The sequence below is a fragment of the Hyla sarda genome, chromosome 1 (assembly GCF_029499605.1).
Source record: "Hyla sarda isolate aHylSar1 chromosome 1, aHylSar1.hap1, whole genome shotgun sequence".
Taxonomy (NCBI): domain Eukaryota; kingdom Metazoa; phylum Chordata; class Amphibia; order Anura; family Hylidae; genus Hyla; species Hyla sarda.
The window spans coordinates 108,953,031-108,970,453 of NC_079189.1; the positions used below are offsets into that span (position 1 = coordinate 108,953,031).

General features: G+C 45.4%; 1 protein-coding gene across 3 annotated transcripts in view; it reads right to left on the reverse strand.

The window, feature by feature from the left end:
• Positions 1-17,423, reverse strand: part of SNX25 (sorting nexin 25) — a 216,573-nt gene that overhangs the window by 189,155 nt on the left and 9,995 nt on the right. Inside the window, exon 1 of one of the 3 annotated variants that reach the window (XM_056559899.1) lies at positions 11,187-11,905. The exons of 1 other annotated variant lie outside the window; for it this stretch is intronic. In XM_056559899.1, the coding sequence (XP_056415874.1) occupies positions 11,187-11,672 (486 nt within the window). In that variant the 5' untranslated portion in view covers positions 11,673-11,905. Of the gene's footprint in view, positions 1-11,186; positions 11,906-17,423 lie in introns of those variants that run through there. One more of the 3 variants, XM_056559907.1, reaches the window with a different exon arrangement.

The following is a 17,423-nucleotide window of genomic DNA, read 5'->3' on the forward strand; positions in this document are numbered from 1 at the left end:
ACTGTAACAGCAGAAGAGAGAATCTTTCTCGTCAGCCACCAGGTTAAGGAGGCTTTTACGTGATGAGGAATTTGCAACCTCTTCTCTAAGGACAGATAGAATCTGTCCCATACTTTCAGAATTAGGGATTGCAGAGGTCTCGAATGGCTTTGGGCCCACGGTACTGCTGGTATACAGGATGTCGTTGACCCTAAGACTGACATGGCTGTTCTTATAGGACAAGAGTTTCTCCGAATCAGATTTTAGTTTTTTTTTTAGCTGAAGGGAGAGAATCTTGTCTTCTGGGAGAAAGGTCTTTTGTTTATCCGAGTTTAAGATCATGCCCAGAAATGTCTTTTTCCTTGCTGGAATTAAATCAGAGTTTTGCCAGTTTATGATCCAGGCAAGGTTCTGAAGACAAGGCAGAGCCAGAAGGAGGTGCCGTGAAGTGTCTCCTTTGACTGAGCAATAATTAGGCTGGGTTCACACTACGGTTTGTAACTACGGTTCCCGTATACGGCTGGGAGGATGGGTGGGCGGGGCTTAACCACGGCACCCGCACTCAGTCGTATTCGGGAACCATAGTTAATGTATGTCTATGAGCCGACCGGAGTGAACCGCAGCCTCCGGTCGGCTGCTTTTTCGGCCGTATGCGGTTTCCCGACCGCAAGCAAAAACGTGGTCTACGTTTGTTTAAGATGTCTGATGCGAGATCTGTAGAACAAAATCGTGGAGGAGGAAGGCTGATAAACTGTATTCTTTATCTCTGAGATATGGAATTTAGAATGAAGGGATCACTGTTGACTGAATAGAGACAATCTCTCCCCCCCCCAAGACTGTCATGGCTTTTTGTTATTGGAATTGGGATTGAGGATAAAGTCTTTGCTTTTCCAACCTTTGGGATAGCTCCAGCTTTTCCTTTATATTCTTTGTTCTTATTAACCCCTTAACGACCACGGACGAAAATGTACGTCCTGCTTTGGCGGTACTTTGCGCACCAGGACGTACATTTACGTCCTGTGTATGACCGTGAGCATCGAAGCGGTGCTTGGGTCATACAAGGCAGGTTCAGCAGCCGGGGACCCGCCAGTAATGGGTGACATCCGCAATCGCCCCCTCAGATGCCGTGATCAGTACAGATCATGGCATCTGCGGCAATGCGCATGATAAAATAGATGATCGGATCGCCTGCAGCGCTGCCGCGGGGATCCGATCATCTGTAATGGTGGACGGAGGTACCCTCACCTGCCTCCGTCCGTCTCCTGCTCTGGTCTGAACAGTATTAGCAATCAAATGACTGCTATAGATAGGGGACTATGGGGACATAAGTGTAAAAAAAAAAGTTGAAAAGTGTAAAAATTGGAAAAATCCCTTCCCCCAATAAAAATTGTCCATTTTTCCCATTTTACCCCCAAAAAGCGTAACTTTTTTTCTATAAACATATTTGGTATCGCCGTGTGCATAAATGTCTGAACTATCAAAATATAATGTTAAAGGGGTACTCCGCCCCTGGCATCTTATCCCCTATCCAAAGAATAGGGGATAAGATGTTGGATCGGCGCCGTCCGCTGCTGGGGACCCCGGGGATCGCCGCTGCGGCACCCCGCCATCATTACTGCACAGAGAGAGTTTGCTCTGTGTGTAATGACGGGCGATACATAGACTTGTATTGACGGGGCGGGCCGTGACATCACGAGGGGCGGAGCCGTGATGTAGCGATGCTCCGGCCCGTCATTACGTTCAGAGCGATCTCGCTCTGTGCAGTAATGATAGCGGGGTGCTGCAGCAGCGATACCGGGGGTCCCCAGCAGCAGGACCGCGGCGATCTAACATCTTATCCTCTATCCTTTGGATAGGGGATAAGATGTCTAGGGGCGGAGTACCCCTTTAATGATCCCGTACCGTGAACGGCGTAAACGTAAAAAAAGTGCAGCTTTTTTGTCACATTTTATTCCCCAAAAAATTAATAAAAAATTATATAAAAGTTTTATATATGCAAATGTGGTATCGATAAAAAGTACAGACGACGACGCAAAAAAATTAGCCCTCATACCACCCTATATACGGAAAAATGAAAGCTATAGGTGGTCAAAATAGGGCGATTTTAGATTACTGATTTTGTACAAAAAGTTTTAGATTTTTTTAAGCGGTACAAAAATATAAAAGTATCTAGCCATGGGTATCATTTTAATCATATTGACCTACAGAATAAAGAACAGATGTCATTGTTACAGTAAATTGTACAGTGTGAAAACGAAACCCTCCAAAATGTGCAAAATTTATGTTTTCATTTAAATTTCCTCACTTAAAAAAAATATTTTTTTTATGTTTGCCGTACATTTTATGGTAAAATGAGAATTTTAATTACAAAATACAATTGGTCACGTAAAAAACAAGCCCTTATATGGGTCTGTAGATGGAATTATAAAAGAGTTATGGATTTTAGAAGGCAGGGGGGTGGGGGAACAAAAAAGCAAAAAATAAAATTGGCCTGGTCCTTAAGGTGAAAATGGGCTTGGTGCTCAAGGAATTAAAGAAAATTATTTTGGTTTAGGTCTTTTCTGGAAAGGAAAATCTTTTTTCCTGTCAACTGCCTGTTCAAGAATGTTTTCAAGAACCGAGCCAAAAACAAGATTACCCTGAAAAGGGATTGCACAAAGTTTAAAGGGGTATTTCAGGAATTGTTTATTTGACTATGCTACAGGGGCTGTAAAGTAAGTGTAGTTCATAATATAGTGTCTGTACCTGTGTGTGACGGTTTTCTCACAATTCTTATGTGATTTTCACCCCAATATTTATTTTCATCAGCATACAAAATGACTGTTGTCTCAGATTTTTCCCAACTTGCAATGCGGCCGAGACCTGACTCACTAGTCAGCTGATGACAGGGAGCCTGTCTGCTTCAATGGGTGGAGGGATCAATCTGCAACTAATGCAACAGCTGTAGGCACTCTGATTGAAAACCACAGGTCTTTTGAATGGATGCATCTCATTTATGTTTCAATGGGTGGAGTGGCTGATGTGTGGGAGGGAGGAAAATGGAATTATGGGATGTGTAGTAAAAAAAAGAAAAGTTAAACAGGAAATACAAGTTCACAAAAAGCTAGCCACAGTGTTATGGTATCTCACAACATAGCCATTTAGCCCCAAGACAAGCGCAGATCCTTCCTAAGCATGTCCAATACTGTCTGCCAGGTACGTACTAAAATCACCTTATGGTGGATAACCCCTTTAAAACCAAAGAGGTAGCGTCACCTTGCCAATTCTTAATCCATAGGGCCCTTCTAGCGGAATTAGATAAGGCGGTAGCTTTTGCCGCAAATCGAATGGATTCCGTCGATGCATCCACCAAAAAGGCTGCAGTAAGCTTTAACATTGGGATGGAAGATAAAATATTTTCTCTAGATGTTTTATTGATCAATGGTTCTCTAATTCCTCTAGCCAAATGAAAAGAGGCCTGGCTACTGTAGTAGCTGCGATATTGGGGTTGATTAAAGCCTAAGAGGCTTTCCAGGAATTTTTTAGAAGACCATCCAATATGCAGTCAAGGGTGTCTTTAAGTTGAGCCGCATCCTCAAATGGGAGTGCAGTACTTTTAACCATCTTAGAAAGCTGCACATCCATTTTTGGAGGTTCATTCAACAGATTAACCTCACTAGGTTCAAAAGGGAAACGGTTGCGAAACTCTTGCAAGCGCCTCTCCGGAGTCTGCCACTCATCTGTGATCAGAGATTTTATACTATCATGAACGGAAAAACTTTAGTTTTTTTGAGGTTTTAAGCCAGCAAACATTCTGTCTTGAACAGACATAGGTTCCGGAGTGTCAACAATATTCATGGCATTTCTTATGGCAGTAAAATAATATTTCTTATCATCCCTCTTAGGAGTATTCGGAATTTCACCCTCTTCTTCAGAAAAGGTAACACCGGAATTTAAGTCTTCATTAGAATCCGAGTCGGAGTCCAAAGTAATAACAATTTTCTGCTTTTTTGATGGAGGAGGTTCAGCCAGAGACATATGAAAAGTAGCGGGAGCTGAAGTACAAGGCAAAGCAGTAGCTATGGCAGATTGTAGTTGTTCATTAATAAGTGAATGAAGCTCATCCATAAAGGACGGGGAGTCTTGGAAAACAAGTCTGTCAGCACAGGCTTTGCAAAGAGGTTTAGGATGGGTATCCGGTAATAGTACAGCACAGATTCAACATTTTTTGGACTTCGATTTGGATTCTTTAAAAGGTCTCTTTAGAGGATTCTCTTTCTTTTGATTTCTTCAGGGCCTCCTTGTCTCCCTAAGAGGGGAAAGGAACACACAACAAAAAAAAAAGCAGCATAGAACAAAGCAATATGGTGCTAACCCCAAAGAAACCACTGCCAAGAAAACACCATGTGATACATAAGAAAAAAGCAGCGCACAGCCAATGTAGAGCGCTCCAGATGAGCAGACACACAGAGGAGCAATTTGTACTCCTCTGTTCAAATTAGACGTCCCTCCATGTTTTTCCGGCATTCCGGTGGGCGCCGCCATCTTGGGGGAGGGACTTCCGTTCCCCAGCCAATGCTTGAGCACATACGCGTCCATGCTCGCATGTGACTTCAGACGCACGCGCCCCGGGACCATGGAGCCTGGAACGACCCAAAGCAGGCGCAAGGGACCAGGAGGCAGCAGCCCAAAGGAAGCACGACCCGATGCAGCACAGGGGGAGGGAGATGCCGGCATGACCTAGACCGCCGCTGCCTGGCAGCCCCGTCCCGAGCAGAAACCAGCCCACCAGAGGTAAGACCTCACTCTCTGTGTATGCTCCTAGGAACAGAAAACACTGAGGGGTGGATGGGGAGGGGCCTATTTAACCTGTGTTTCCTGTTCCTATTACAGCTACAGGGGATAATCTCATGGTGGTGCTGTCACGATGGCGATGTGGAAATACTTTTTATTTTTCTGAAGCCCATGTCATTTTTACAAACTTGAGACATTTCAGTCACAAAAAAATATCCGTACAGGAAATCTGCCACATTTCAACATGTCCTACCCAGGTCTCTAGGATCCTTTTTCCTTGTTTATTTACAGGCTCGTGCTTTTCTTTAAAGTGGACCAGCCTGCAGCCCTGTGCCTGCATTCTAAATACCGTATATGTCGCCTAAATCCCTCCCCACTCTGTCTCCAGCACAAAACTCAGTGCCATAGATTTATATTACGCTGTGTCTCGTGCTGGAGACTGTTGCTGTGGAGACAGAGCGGGAAGCTCTATCGCAGTGGTCTTCAACCTGCGGACCTCCAGATGTTGCAAAACTACAACTCCCAGCATGCCCGGACAGCCAACGGCTGTCCGGGCATGCTGGGAGTTGTAGTTTTGCAACATCTGGAGGTCCGCAGGCTGAAGACCACTGCTCTATCGCATAGCGCATAGAAATATTCAGCAGCAGAGTGATGGACAACACTGCGCCCCCTTCAGGGATGTCCTTATGTTTGCTGCAGATTTTGCTGCCACTGACTTCAATGGTAGTAAAATCTGCAGCAAAGAATAAGGACATGTGAACTTAGGGTCCATTTACACGGATCTATTTTGCTGCAGATTTTGGCGCAGATTTTCTCCAGCTTTTTTCAGCTTATACATCAATGATAAAATAGCAGAAAATCTGCAGCAAAATCTGCCCATGTGAACAGACCCTTAAAGTGGTACTCCACTGGAAAACATTTTCTTTTAACCCCTTAAGGACGCAGGACGTAAATGTACGTCCTGGTGCGGTGGTACTTAACGCACCAGGACGTACATTTACGTCCTAAGCATAACCGCGGGCATCGGCGCGATGCCCGTGTCATGCGCGGCTGATCCCGGCTGCTGATCGCAGCCAGGGACCCGCCGGCAATGGCCGACACCCGCGATCTCGCGGGCGCCCGCCATTAACCCCTCAGGTGCCGGGATCAATACAGATCCCGGCATCTGCGGCAGTGCGCGATTTGAATGAATGATCGGATCGCCCGCAGCGCTGCTGCGGGGATCCGATCATTCAGAACGCCGCACGGAGGTCCCCTCTCCTTCCTCCGTGCGGCTCCCGGCGTCTCCTGCTCTGGTCTGTGATCGAGCAGACCAGAGCAGAAGATGACCGAAAACACTGATCTGTTCTATGTCCTATACATAGAACAGATCAGTATTAGCAATCATGGTATTGCTATGAATAGTCCCCTATGGAGACTATTCAAGTGTAAAAAAAAAAGTAAAAAAATGTAAAAAGTAAAAAAAAAGGGAAAAATCCCCTCCCCCAATAAAAAAATAAAACGTCCGTTTTTTCCTATTTTACCCCCAAAAAGCGCAAAAAATTTTTTTCATAGACATATTTGGTATCGCCGCGTGCGTAAATGTCCGAACTATTAAAATAAAATGTTAATGATCCCGTACGGTTAACGGCGTGAACGAAAAAAAAAATAATAAGTCCAAAATTCCTACTTTTTTAATACATTTTATTAAAAAAAATTATAAAAAATGTATTAAAAGTTTTTTATATGCAAATGTGGTATCAAAAAAAAGTACAGATCATGGCGCAAAAAATGAGCCCCCATACCGCCGCTTATACGGAAAAATAAAAAAGTTATAGGTCATCAAAATAAAGGGATTATAAACGTACCAATTTGGTTAAAAAGTTTGTGATTTTTTTTAAGCGCAACAATAATATAAAAGTATATAATAATGGGTATCATTTTAATCGTATTGACCCCCAGAATAAAGAACATACGTCATTTTTACCATAAATTGTACGGCGTGAAAACGAAACCTACCAAAATTTGCAAAATTGCGTTTTTCGTTTTAATTTCCCCACAAAAATAGTGTTTTTTGGTTGCGCCATACATTTTATGATATAATGAGTGATGTCATTACAAAGGACAACTGGTCGCGCAAAAAACAAGCCCTCATACTAGTCTGTGATTGAAAATATAAAAGAGTTATGATTTTTAGAAGGCGAGGAGGAAAAATGAAAACGTAAAAATTAAATTGTCTGAGTCCTTAAGGCCAAAATGGGCTGAGTCCTTAAGGGGTTAAATCAACTGGTGCAGGAAAGTTAAACAGATTTGTACACATTACTTCAATTTAAAAATCTTAATCCTTCCAGTACTTAGCTGCTGTATGCTCCAGAGAAAGAGTTTTCCTTTTTGAATTTCCTTTCTGTCTGACCACAGTGCTCTCTGCTGACACCTCTGTCCATGTCAGGAACTGCCCAGAGCAGGACAGGTTTGCTATGGGGATTTGCTCCCACTCTGGACAGTTCCTAAAATGGACAGAGGTGTCAGCAGAGAGCACTTGTGGTCAGGCAGAAAGGAAATTCAAAAAGAAAAGAACTTCATGTGGATCATACAGCAACTGGTAAGTACTGGAAGGATTAAGATTTTTAAAGAGAGAAGTAATTTACAAATCTGTTTAACTTTCTGGCAACACTGGATTAAAAAGTACCCCTTTAAGGGTATGTTCACACAAGCGGACTTGCTGCGGGAATATCCTCAGCAGACCTCATTGAAGTCTATGGGTAGCACTGTCCACAGCAAATCCGCTCGTCTGAGCGCACCTAAGGTTGGGCATTATTTTGGTATAATTTAAGTATATCCAACACAGAGAAAATTTAGTGTGGATTTGCTATGGGATTTTAAATTAAATTCAATAAGTAAGGATGGGTTCACATCCGATCACCGATTCCGTTATTATGACAGGTAGGGCTGGGCGGTATACCGGTTTATACCGAATACCACATTTTTTGGACTGCACGATAGGAATTTTCCCCCATACCGCAATACCGGTTGGGCCCCTCCCCCTCGGGAATTAATCAGCCCAATGCTGTGCTGTCCCCACATCGGGGAACTAACCCTATGTGACCCGCCAGCTCTGTTCTGCCCCCCCCCGCAATTAATGATCAGCCCAACGGGGTACTACTCACAGATGACACCTTCAAGCACTGCCCTCCCCTCCTCTTTGTTGGGGGCCGCCGGGCGCTGGAACTCTATACTATACGCCAGTGGTCTCCAACCTGCGGACCTCCAGATGTTGCAAAACTACAACTCACAGCATGCCCGGACAGCAAACGTCTGTCCGGACATGCTGGGAGTTGTAGTCTTGCAATAGCTGGAGGTCCGCAGGTTGGAGACCACTGCTGTACGGTGTATCCCTCTGCCTGGGCTGCAAAAGATACAGAAAATAAACTTTAAACTCACCTACGTCGGCCTCAGGCTGGGGACTGGAATGCCGGACAGCCGATGTCCCGCCCCGGCCAGTGATAGGCTGAGCCCACTGTCATGTAAGAAGCTCTGGCCGGGGAGGAGGGCAGTGCCTGAAGGCGACATCTGTGACTAGTACCCCGCTGGGCTGATCATTAATTGGGGGGAGCAGAACAGTGCTGGGGGGGTCACATGATTTTGGGGGGGGGGGGGGGAAATACCGTTATATACCGCCGTAAGTTAAAAAAATACCGTGATACACATATTTGGTCATACCGCCCAGCCCTAATGACAGAACTTTATAATGACGGGACTCAGCTAAGATTATGTTCAAAAAGGGGCATCTAACGGAACCCCGACAGACCCCAAAGTGAATAGGACCTGTCGGGTTTAGTTGATGCCCGCTGTCACAACCTCTGTCCCAGCCCTGTTATCTATCAGCTGTTGTAACGGAGCTCCATAACCGAGGTCCACAATGCTGATGTGAACAAAGCCAAAAATCTGCAACAAATATGCATTATTTCAGTGCCATCTGATATGTGAATCAAAGCTGAAGGGGTTTCCTCACCAACACTCACCATATAGTGCCAACATAACTGCTCCATAAGATGCAGTCCCCAAATTATACAGTGCTCGCATCATGTACCCCACACGTGACAAACAATTCCTTCTCTCTCCTCCCCCAGGGGACACTAAAATATATCAGACTGCATTGTAAATGCATTATTGTATATAGGGAACATATACAGAAACAGATTGATATTTTGCTCTATTGTCATACAGTTACCATTAGACACCAATAATCTATCGGTAATTATTAGGATAGAGGAATACACGACATGATGGGAGCAGCATCTTCACCTCACTCTAGTGCTCTTACCGGGCACAATAAATAAAGCAAATCCTCCAAAAAGTTCTGGAGTCCATCATTACAAACATGGCGCCAGCTAGCCAGCTATATTATGACACAGCTAGCCAGCTATATTATGACACAGCTAGCCAGCTATATTATGTGCCACTTATATTATGACACAGCTAACCAGCTATATTATGACACAGCTAGCCAGCTATATTATGACACAGCTAGCCAGCTATATTATGACACAGCTAACCAGCTATATTATGACACAGCTAGCCAGCTATATTATGGCACAGCTAGCCAGCTATATTATGACACAGCTAGCCAGCTATATTATGACACAGCTAGCCAGCTATATTATGACACAGCTAACCAGCTATATTATGACACAGCTAGCCAGCTATATTATGACACAGCTAGCCAGCTATATTATGTGCCAGCTATATTATGACACAGCTAGCCAGCTATATTATGTGCCACCTATATTATGACACAGTCAAGGGGTGCAGTGAGCTCATAAAGGTCCCCATTACATGGCATCTGAATCAGGGCACTGAATGCATTTCTATAGGACGGTGTGCCCTCAACTTTCAAGGTGATTTGTAGAGATGAGCGAACTTACAGTAAATTCGATTCGTCACAAACTTCTCGGCTTGGCAGTTGATGACTTATCCTGCGTAAAATTAGTTCAGCCTTCAGGTGCTCTGGTGGGCTGGAAGAGGTGGATACAGTCCTAGGAAAGAGTCTCCTAGGACTGTATCCACCTTTTCCAGCCCACCGGAGCACCTGAAAGCTGAACTCATTTATGCAGGAAAAGTCATCAACTGCCGAGCCGAGAAGTTCGTGACGAATCGAATTTACTGTAAGTTCGCTCATCTCTAGTGATTTGTATCACATCTTAGGTCAGGGTTACCAAACCAGGGTGCCTCCAGCTGTTGCACAACTACAACTACCAGGATGCCCGGACAGCCTTTGGCTGTCCGGGCATGCTGGGAGTTGTAGTTGGGCAACAGCTGGAGGAACAGTGGTTGGAAATCAATGTCTTAGATAGATACAACTAGTTAATGGCACCAACTAGTAGTATGTCAAGTCTAATTCGGCCATGCATATCTACATGTATCAATACTAGGGGAAAATGACTGGAAAGAGACAGTGCAATGCTTCCAACTCTACTATATGAGCTATAAAGGAATCATTGCATGTACAGTAGAATCTCCCAATAGCGGACACTCACGGGGGAATTAAAAAGTTCTTCCTAAATTACAGATTACTGTCCTGTACTCACTCCAGAGTGTAATCACCTTATAAAACATGATAAAAAGCAATATTACAGTAGAATACCCTCTGTGCAAATTCATCACCAACCCCCCCCCCCCCCAATTATAAAGTGGCACAGGGGGATAAAGAGGGAATGAAATGGCACAGGGGGTGGTAAAGAGGGGGTGATGAATTTACAAAGCGGGCAATCAAGGGGGAACGAAATAGCACAGAGTGGGATCAAGAGGAAATTATGTGGCACAGGAGGTAATAAAGGGGGGGGATGATTTGGCACAGGGGGAATAAAGTGGCACAGGGGGGGTGAATGATGTGGTCGGCGGACGTACAGAAGCAGGACGCCACTGTTTAAACAGCAGTCTTCTGCTTCTGTGCTGGAGCTGCTGCAGGGGGTGCCACGGGGGCATGGGACCCTTACTGGGGTATTGGCTGTACCCCCTGATGGCGGCCCTGTGTACAAGGTAGGGCCGGCACAAGTATGGTTGTCCTCTATTGGGAGTGTTTTGTCCCCTATTAGGTGTGTCCGCTATTGGGAATATCCCCTATTTGGAGGGGACAAATACATTAAGTCTTATGGGACTCTGCTGGGGAATTAAAAACTGTCCCCGATTGGGAGGTGTAAGGGAGATTCTACAGTAGTAACGAAACTATATATACACACATATGTAATATATACACAAACACTATATATATATATATATATATATATATATATATATATATATACACACACACACAATTTATAATATATAGTGTGTGTGTAATATATGTGTATATATATATATATATATATACACACACACACACACCAGGAGACCGCAGACCAATCAGAAATCTAGAGCATGTGTACAGCAATGCTGCCCATCATGTGCCCCACCTGTCGTCCTGTATGATGCCAGCTGGGTGCAGCTCTCACCTGTGTGCGGGTTCTGGCTCTGGTGAAGTCCGGGAGGGCAGCCTGGCGGCCAGCACAGTACAGGGCACCCAATGCCCCCAGCAGCAGAGCGCACAGGGCTCCCCCCAGGTACACAGCGAAGCGGAGCAGCAGCACGGTCGGACACAGCTCCCCTGCAGCGCCCCCTCCAGGCTGCCCAGACTGCTGCCCCAGGTGTATCAGTGACAGGAGCAGCAGCCCGAACACGGCCGTCAGCATGAGGAGAGAGGAGGACGAGGAGCCGCGGGGGGCTGCGCTCTGCTCATCCGGGGGGCTGCGCTTCCATGCTGCGTCCTCAGTACAGCAGTGTGGCCCGAGGATGCCCGGGGCTGCCCTCCTCCTGCAGATGGCATGATTCACCGCTCCGGAGTCCGGCTCAGTGCCCTGTGCCCCACCGCCGGCTGTGCCCTGCCTCCCATGTAGATTCATAGCGCTCCTTCATCCCCAGCCGCAGCTCATCCTCCCCGGGCCGGCTTCTCTCTCCTCCGCTTACTCCGCTGCTGTCTCCTCCCTAATTCCCGGGACTGTCAGCCGCACTCCGCCCCGCCCATTCCTCCGAAGGGGCGGAGTCACGTGTGATGCCGAGTGTAACCTGTGGAGCCAACCCCCCAATGTGTACTGACGGCTGCAACACATGCTGGGAGTTGTAGTGCTCAGCCCAGGACGTGTCACCACTACAGCAAAGCTCAATGACTGAACCCCTGACCACATGGAGAACCTGTCAGCATCATGGGACAAAGATTCGGTATAACTAGTTGTTCATTCATTTACATCGCTGCTCCTTCTAGGCTTAGGAGTCCAGGGGGCGGTCCTACAGTGATTGACAGCTATCCCTGAATGCAGAGCTCTTAGGCTATGTTCACACAGCAGAATTTAGTTGCCCATTCACTTCAATGGAATTCCTGCAGCAGAAATTCTGCAGCAGAAGTTTCGCTGTGTGGATGGGACAGAGGCATCCCATTGAAATCCATTGGCTATAAATTTATGCAGAATTCCGTGTGGAAATTCTGGTGTGTGAACATAGCCTTACTGCGTTGTCCAGACATATAACATTAAAGGCCTATCACAGTGGTCTTTTCATAGTGGTCATCAACTGAGGACCTCCAGATGTTGCAAAACTACAACTCCCAGCATGCCCGGACAGCCAGCGGCTGTCCGGGCATGCTGGGAGTTGTAGTTTTGCAACATCTGGAGGTTCTCAGATTGGAGATCACTGGCCTATCAGGGTAGGTCTATATTAGATGATTAGGGGTCCATCTCCTGGCACCCATGGTTCTCGAGCTCAGGTTGAAACAGTTACACAACCATTGCAGCCCCTTTAAAAAGATGATCAGCAGAGGTGCCAGAAGCCCACCAATCTAAGGGCACATGCACACCACATTTTTGCTATACAGTTCCTGTATATGGTTTCAAGTTAAAAACCTCACTGAACCATATAGAATACCATATGCATTGACTTAAAATTGTAAACCGTATGTCAAACGCATCATCTGGTTTAGTCCGTTTTGCGTCTTATACAGTTTTGTCCGTTTTTTATTTTTACCCGTACCCAAAACCGTAGACTTCCACGTTTTTTGGTCCAAGTGAAAACCGTATTAAACCTTTTAAGTTTATTTTTTTTAACATGGGAGTCTATGGGAACCATACAGAACCGTATGTGCGTACGGTTCCATCCAGTTTTCACCATATGGTTTTTGACAGTTTTTTTTCTTGGAATTTCAAACAAACAAGTGAAACTTTATTCAAAATGGAATGAAAAGTAAAAAAAAAGTATACTTTTTTTTTTTTACTCCCAGAAAAAAATGCATCTTGGGAGTAAAAAATCGGGGGGTGGGGGGGGGGGTGGGGGGGGTTGCTTTTTATGGAGTTTTTTATGCTAAAAAAAAAACTGAGTGTGATTTTAGTCTAAAGTTGCTTAATTTACAACAAAAATCTTATGCCCCGCTGGACTGGACTGATCGGCCTTTGCACCATGCAGGGTTGATATCTTGATTTTTTTTCTTTTATATCAGAAAACATGAAAATCAAGGAGAGCTGACATTGTTACAGTCACATTGGAAAACCATAATAATAAAGAGTATAGGTAATAAACACTTGTTCAGTATTAGCCTCATTCACTGTGATCTGTAGAATGAAGATAATGACATTCGCAAAAAAAAAAAGTTCCTTTCAATACATCATGGACACTTCATATTATTTTATGGACAATGGGAAAAAAACCATATTTTATGGAGGACAACCATGCTTCAGTGGTCTTTTATGGGCCATGGGAATTCTCCCCATTCCCTCCCACACAAACACATCTTAAAAGCTCTTAAGCCACACACTCTTTGGGGGAGATTTATCATTGCTTTTAGAGCATTTTTTTTTTGCCACAGTTCAGGCGCATAATTAGCAGCATAATTAGAGACTTTTATGCGTCATGTGATATAGACAGTTTCACTCTTTTTGCCTACCCGTAGATCTTTTGCTTTTTGACCATACAGTGGTCACATATTTATCATTTGCGACTTTTGTCAAAAGTTGCTATTTTGTGCACAAAGGTACTTTTTTAGGCGCGAAGCTACAAAACCTACCAGTAGGCGTGAGAATAATGTCTACCTTCCACAATTCAACCTTTAACCCCTTCCTGCGGAATCCCGTCTATAGATGGCAAATTGCGCAGGTCCTTCGCGCATTCCGCCGTCTATAGACGGCATTCAATTAACCCCGGTGATATACAGTCCGGTTAACTGGCAGAATTCCCGCTGTTACCAGCCAGATAGCCGATAACTTATACCGATATTCCGGTATAAGTTATCGGCTATTTCTCCCCCCTCCGAAGCCGCTGCAGATCAATGAGTTAAGATGCAGGACGCCGCAGGATCAATGCAGGATGCCGCAGGAGCCAGAAGTAGCGCGGACCCCAGGCCCCGGGAACAGGTAATTATAAAGCCGGGGATGGGGAGGCAATGGGGCAGCGTCGGCATCAGAGGCAACAGTGAAGATTGTCGCTAATCTTCGCTGCTGCTTCTAGGAGTTTCAAACCTACAACTCCCAGCATGCCCAGACAGCCTTTTGCTGTCGTATACCAACGCTCAACCCATGGCGTACCCCTATGGGTCTGTGTACAATGGGTTGAGAACCCAGGCCTCTGGTTGTTGGTCTGACTCTTTTTTAGAAAAGGTGTACGTTATAGACAACTTTTCACACTAAAGGAGAGCTGCACCTTATTCATCATTACGCATTATTGATGAATATGGCGCACGCTAGTCAAGTATAGACAAAAAAAAAGGTGGAAATTTGATCTAACATAGACATTTCTTGATAAATCTCCCCCTTTATATCTATGTTTACACAAAAATTGCTGGGAGTTGTAGTTTTGCAACATCTGGAGGGTCACAGTTTGGAGACCACTGTGCAGTGGTCTCCAATCTGTGCTCTTCCAGATGTTGCAAAACTTGAACTCTCAGCATGTCCAGGCATGCTGGGAGTTGTAGTTCTGTAATATCTGGCCCTGTAGATGTTGCCGAACTACAACTCCCAGCATGCCTAGGCAGTCTGGGAATGCTTGGAGTTGAAGTTTTGCAACATCTGGAGGGCCACAGTTTGGAGACCACTACACAGTGGTCTAAAATCTGTTCTCCTCCAGTTGTTGCAAAACTCCAACTCCCAGCATGCCCTTCGGCTGTCTGGGCATGCTGGGAGTTGTAGTTTTGCAACAACTGGAGGCACACTGTGTGGGAAACATTATCTGTTTTCTAACTGACAGACCATGCATGCTGGGTGTTTTAGTTTTGCAACAGCTGGAGGCACATGGGTTGGGAAACACTGAGTTATGTAACAAACTCTGTGTTTTGATACCAGTGTGCCTCCAGCTGTTGCAAAACTACAACCCCCAGCATGCACGGACAGCCAAAGGGCATGCTGAAAGTTATAGTAGTGTGCCTCCAGTTGTTTCATAACTACAAGTCCCAGCATGCCCTTCTGTCACTGCATGCTGAGAATTGTAGTTTTGCAACAGCTGGAGGTTTGCCCGGCTATGCGCTGACAAGTACTCACCAGTGCATGGCCAGTATTTGTCGGCGCTTTCGCATACCAACGCTCAACCTGTGGCGTACCCCTATGGGTCTGTGTACCACGGGTTGAGAACCCAGGCCTCTGGTTTTTGGTCTGACTCTTTTTTTTAGAAAAGGTGTACGTTATAGACAACTTTTCACACTAAAGGAGAGCTGCACCTTATTCATCATTACGCATTATTGATGAATATGGCGCACGCTAGTCAAGTATAGACAAAAAAAAAAGGTGGAAATTTGATCTAACATAGACATTTCTTGATAAATCTCCCCCTTTATATCTATGTTTACACAAAAATTGACTTTAAAAAGTAGAACATTTTTTTGCAATGCTATAAATTTTTTCACAAAACACCTGAAAGGTTACCAATTTTTACACAAAACGGGGCCTGCTTGATAATTTTTGGCACTTTCTGGGTGAAATATGCAAACGCCATGTATGGAGAGGTCGGGAGAGATAACTGTTGGCCGAATTAATGTGACAGTTATGGCTTTTTATTACCTACTAGCTGAGTTCCCGGCGTTGCCCAGTTTTTCCTTCCTAATCCTTGTTGGGGGAGAAAATAAACAAAGGAGGAAGCTTTTGACGTCATATCCCGTCCTCATATATTGTTGTCATATCCCGGTCCTCCTATCCCGGTCCTCCTATCCCGGTCCTCCTATCCCGGTCCTCCTATCCCGGACCTCCTATCCCGGTCCTCCTATCCCGGTCCTCCTATCCCGGACCTCTTATCCCGGACCTCCTATCCCGGATCTCCTATCCCGGACCTCCTATCCCGGGCCTCCTATCTCGACCTGCTATCCCGACCCGTAATATGTGCACCAGGTATTGAAATATCTCCAGCCGTATGGAAGTTATGTGGGAACATATATTTCCCATTGATTTGCATGGGACTTTAAACAAAAACCCCGACCCTCACAAATGGGGGTAGTTAAGGGTTAAATTAACTATCCTATATTTTAAGTGGACATATAAGTAACATGTGACCAAGTATTATCAAAATATCTCCAGCCGTTTGGAAGTTATGCAGTAACATATTTTCCATAGACTTGTATGAGACTTTAAAGGGTAGCTCCCACCATCCCTTTTTTTTTTTTTTTTCTGTCCCTGCCTATTGCCCATCTATCCCTAACCACCTCACTGCCTTTACATTTTTTTTTACTATATTAAAAATGCTTTTTTTTCTGCCTGGTAGTGTGCTCACTACCAGGCAGACTTCCCCGGCAGGCGTGACGTCACTGACGCCTGCTGGGGGGCCTGACTTCCGCCCTTAGTTCAACTATACAGGGTGCCTCCAGCTGTTTCACCACTACAACTCCCAGCCTGCCCTGACATCTATTGGCTGTCAGGGCATGCTGGGAGTTGTAGTGGGGAAACAACTGTAGGCACCCTGTGGTGAAAACAGTCTCAGCCGCAGCTGCCACAGATCCCTCTCCCCCAGGCCCCACCGCGCAACACCCCCCACCCTTCTCCCTCCGCCCGCCCGAAAAAGACATTCCGCTCCCCCAAACTCCATCACCCCCAGACCCCGCCGTGCAACAACCCCCTCCCTCCAACCGCCCGAAAAGAAGACATTCCGTTCCCCTTATAAGACCTCAGATCAGACTTGCCCATCCGGAGGATCAGCGCAGCAATGAGTGCGCGCGCTGCCTCCGGACAGGGTAACGGGGGCGGGGCCACGCGCGAGGCTAGTGGAGCAGCCTGACAGTGGGCAGTGCAGCCCCAGCTATCAGCGTGCTCGCTCTCGCCTGTTTGATTGACAGGCGGGAGCGAGCACCGCAGTGACTGGATTTCGACTCATTGCCAGGCTGAAATGAGTCGAAATCCAGTAGTGACGTCACTGTTGAATGCATTCGGCCACTAGGAGGGCGACCCCTAGTGGCCGAATTTAAAAGTGATTTTAAACTTGTTTAAAATCACTTTTTTTTAATTAAAGTATATTAGAGATATGTTGTAGTACTTAAGTACTACAACATATCAATTTTTTTACTTCATGACAGTTCCCATTTGAACATAAACCCCGCCCCTGGCAAATGGGGGTGAGTAAGGGTTAAATCACCTATCCTATGTTTGTTGTTGACATATAAGTAACATATGGCCAAGTTTCATGTTAATATCTTTAGC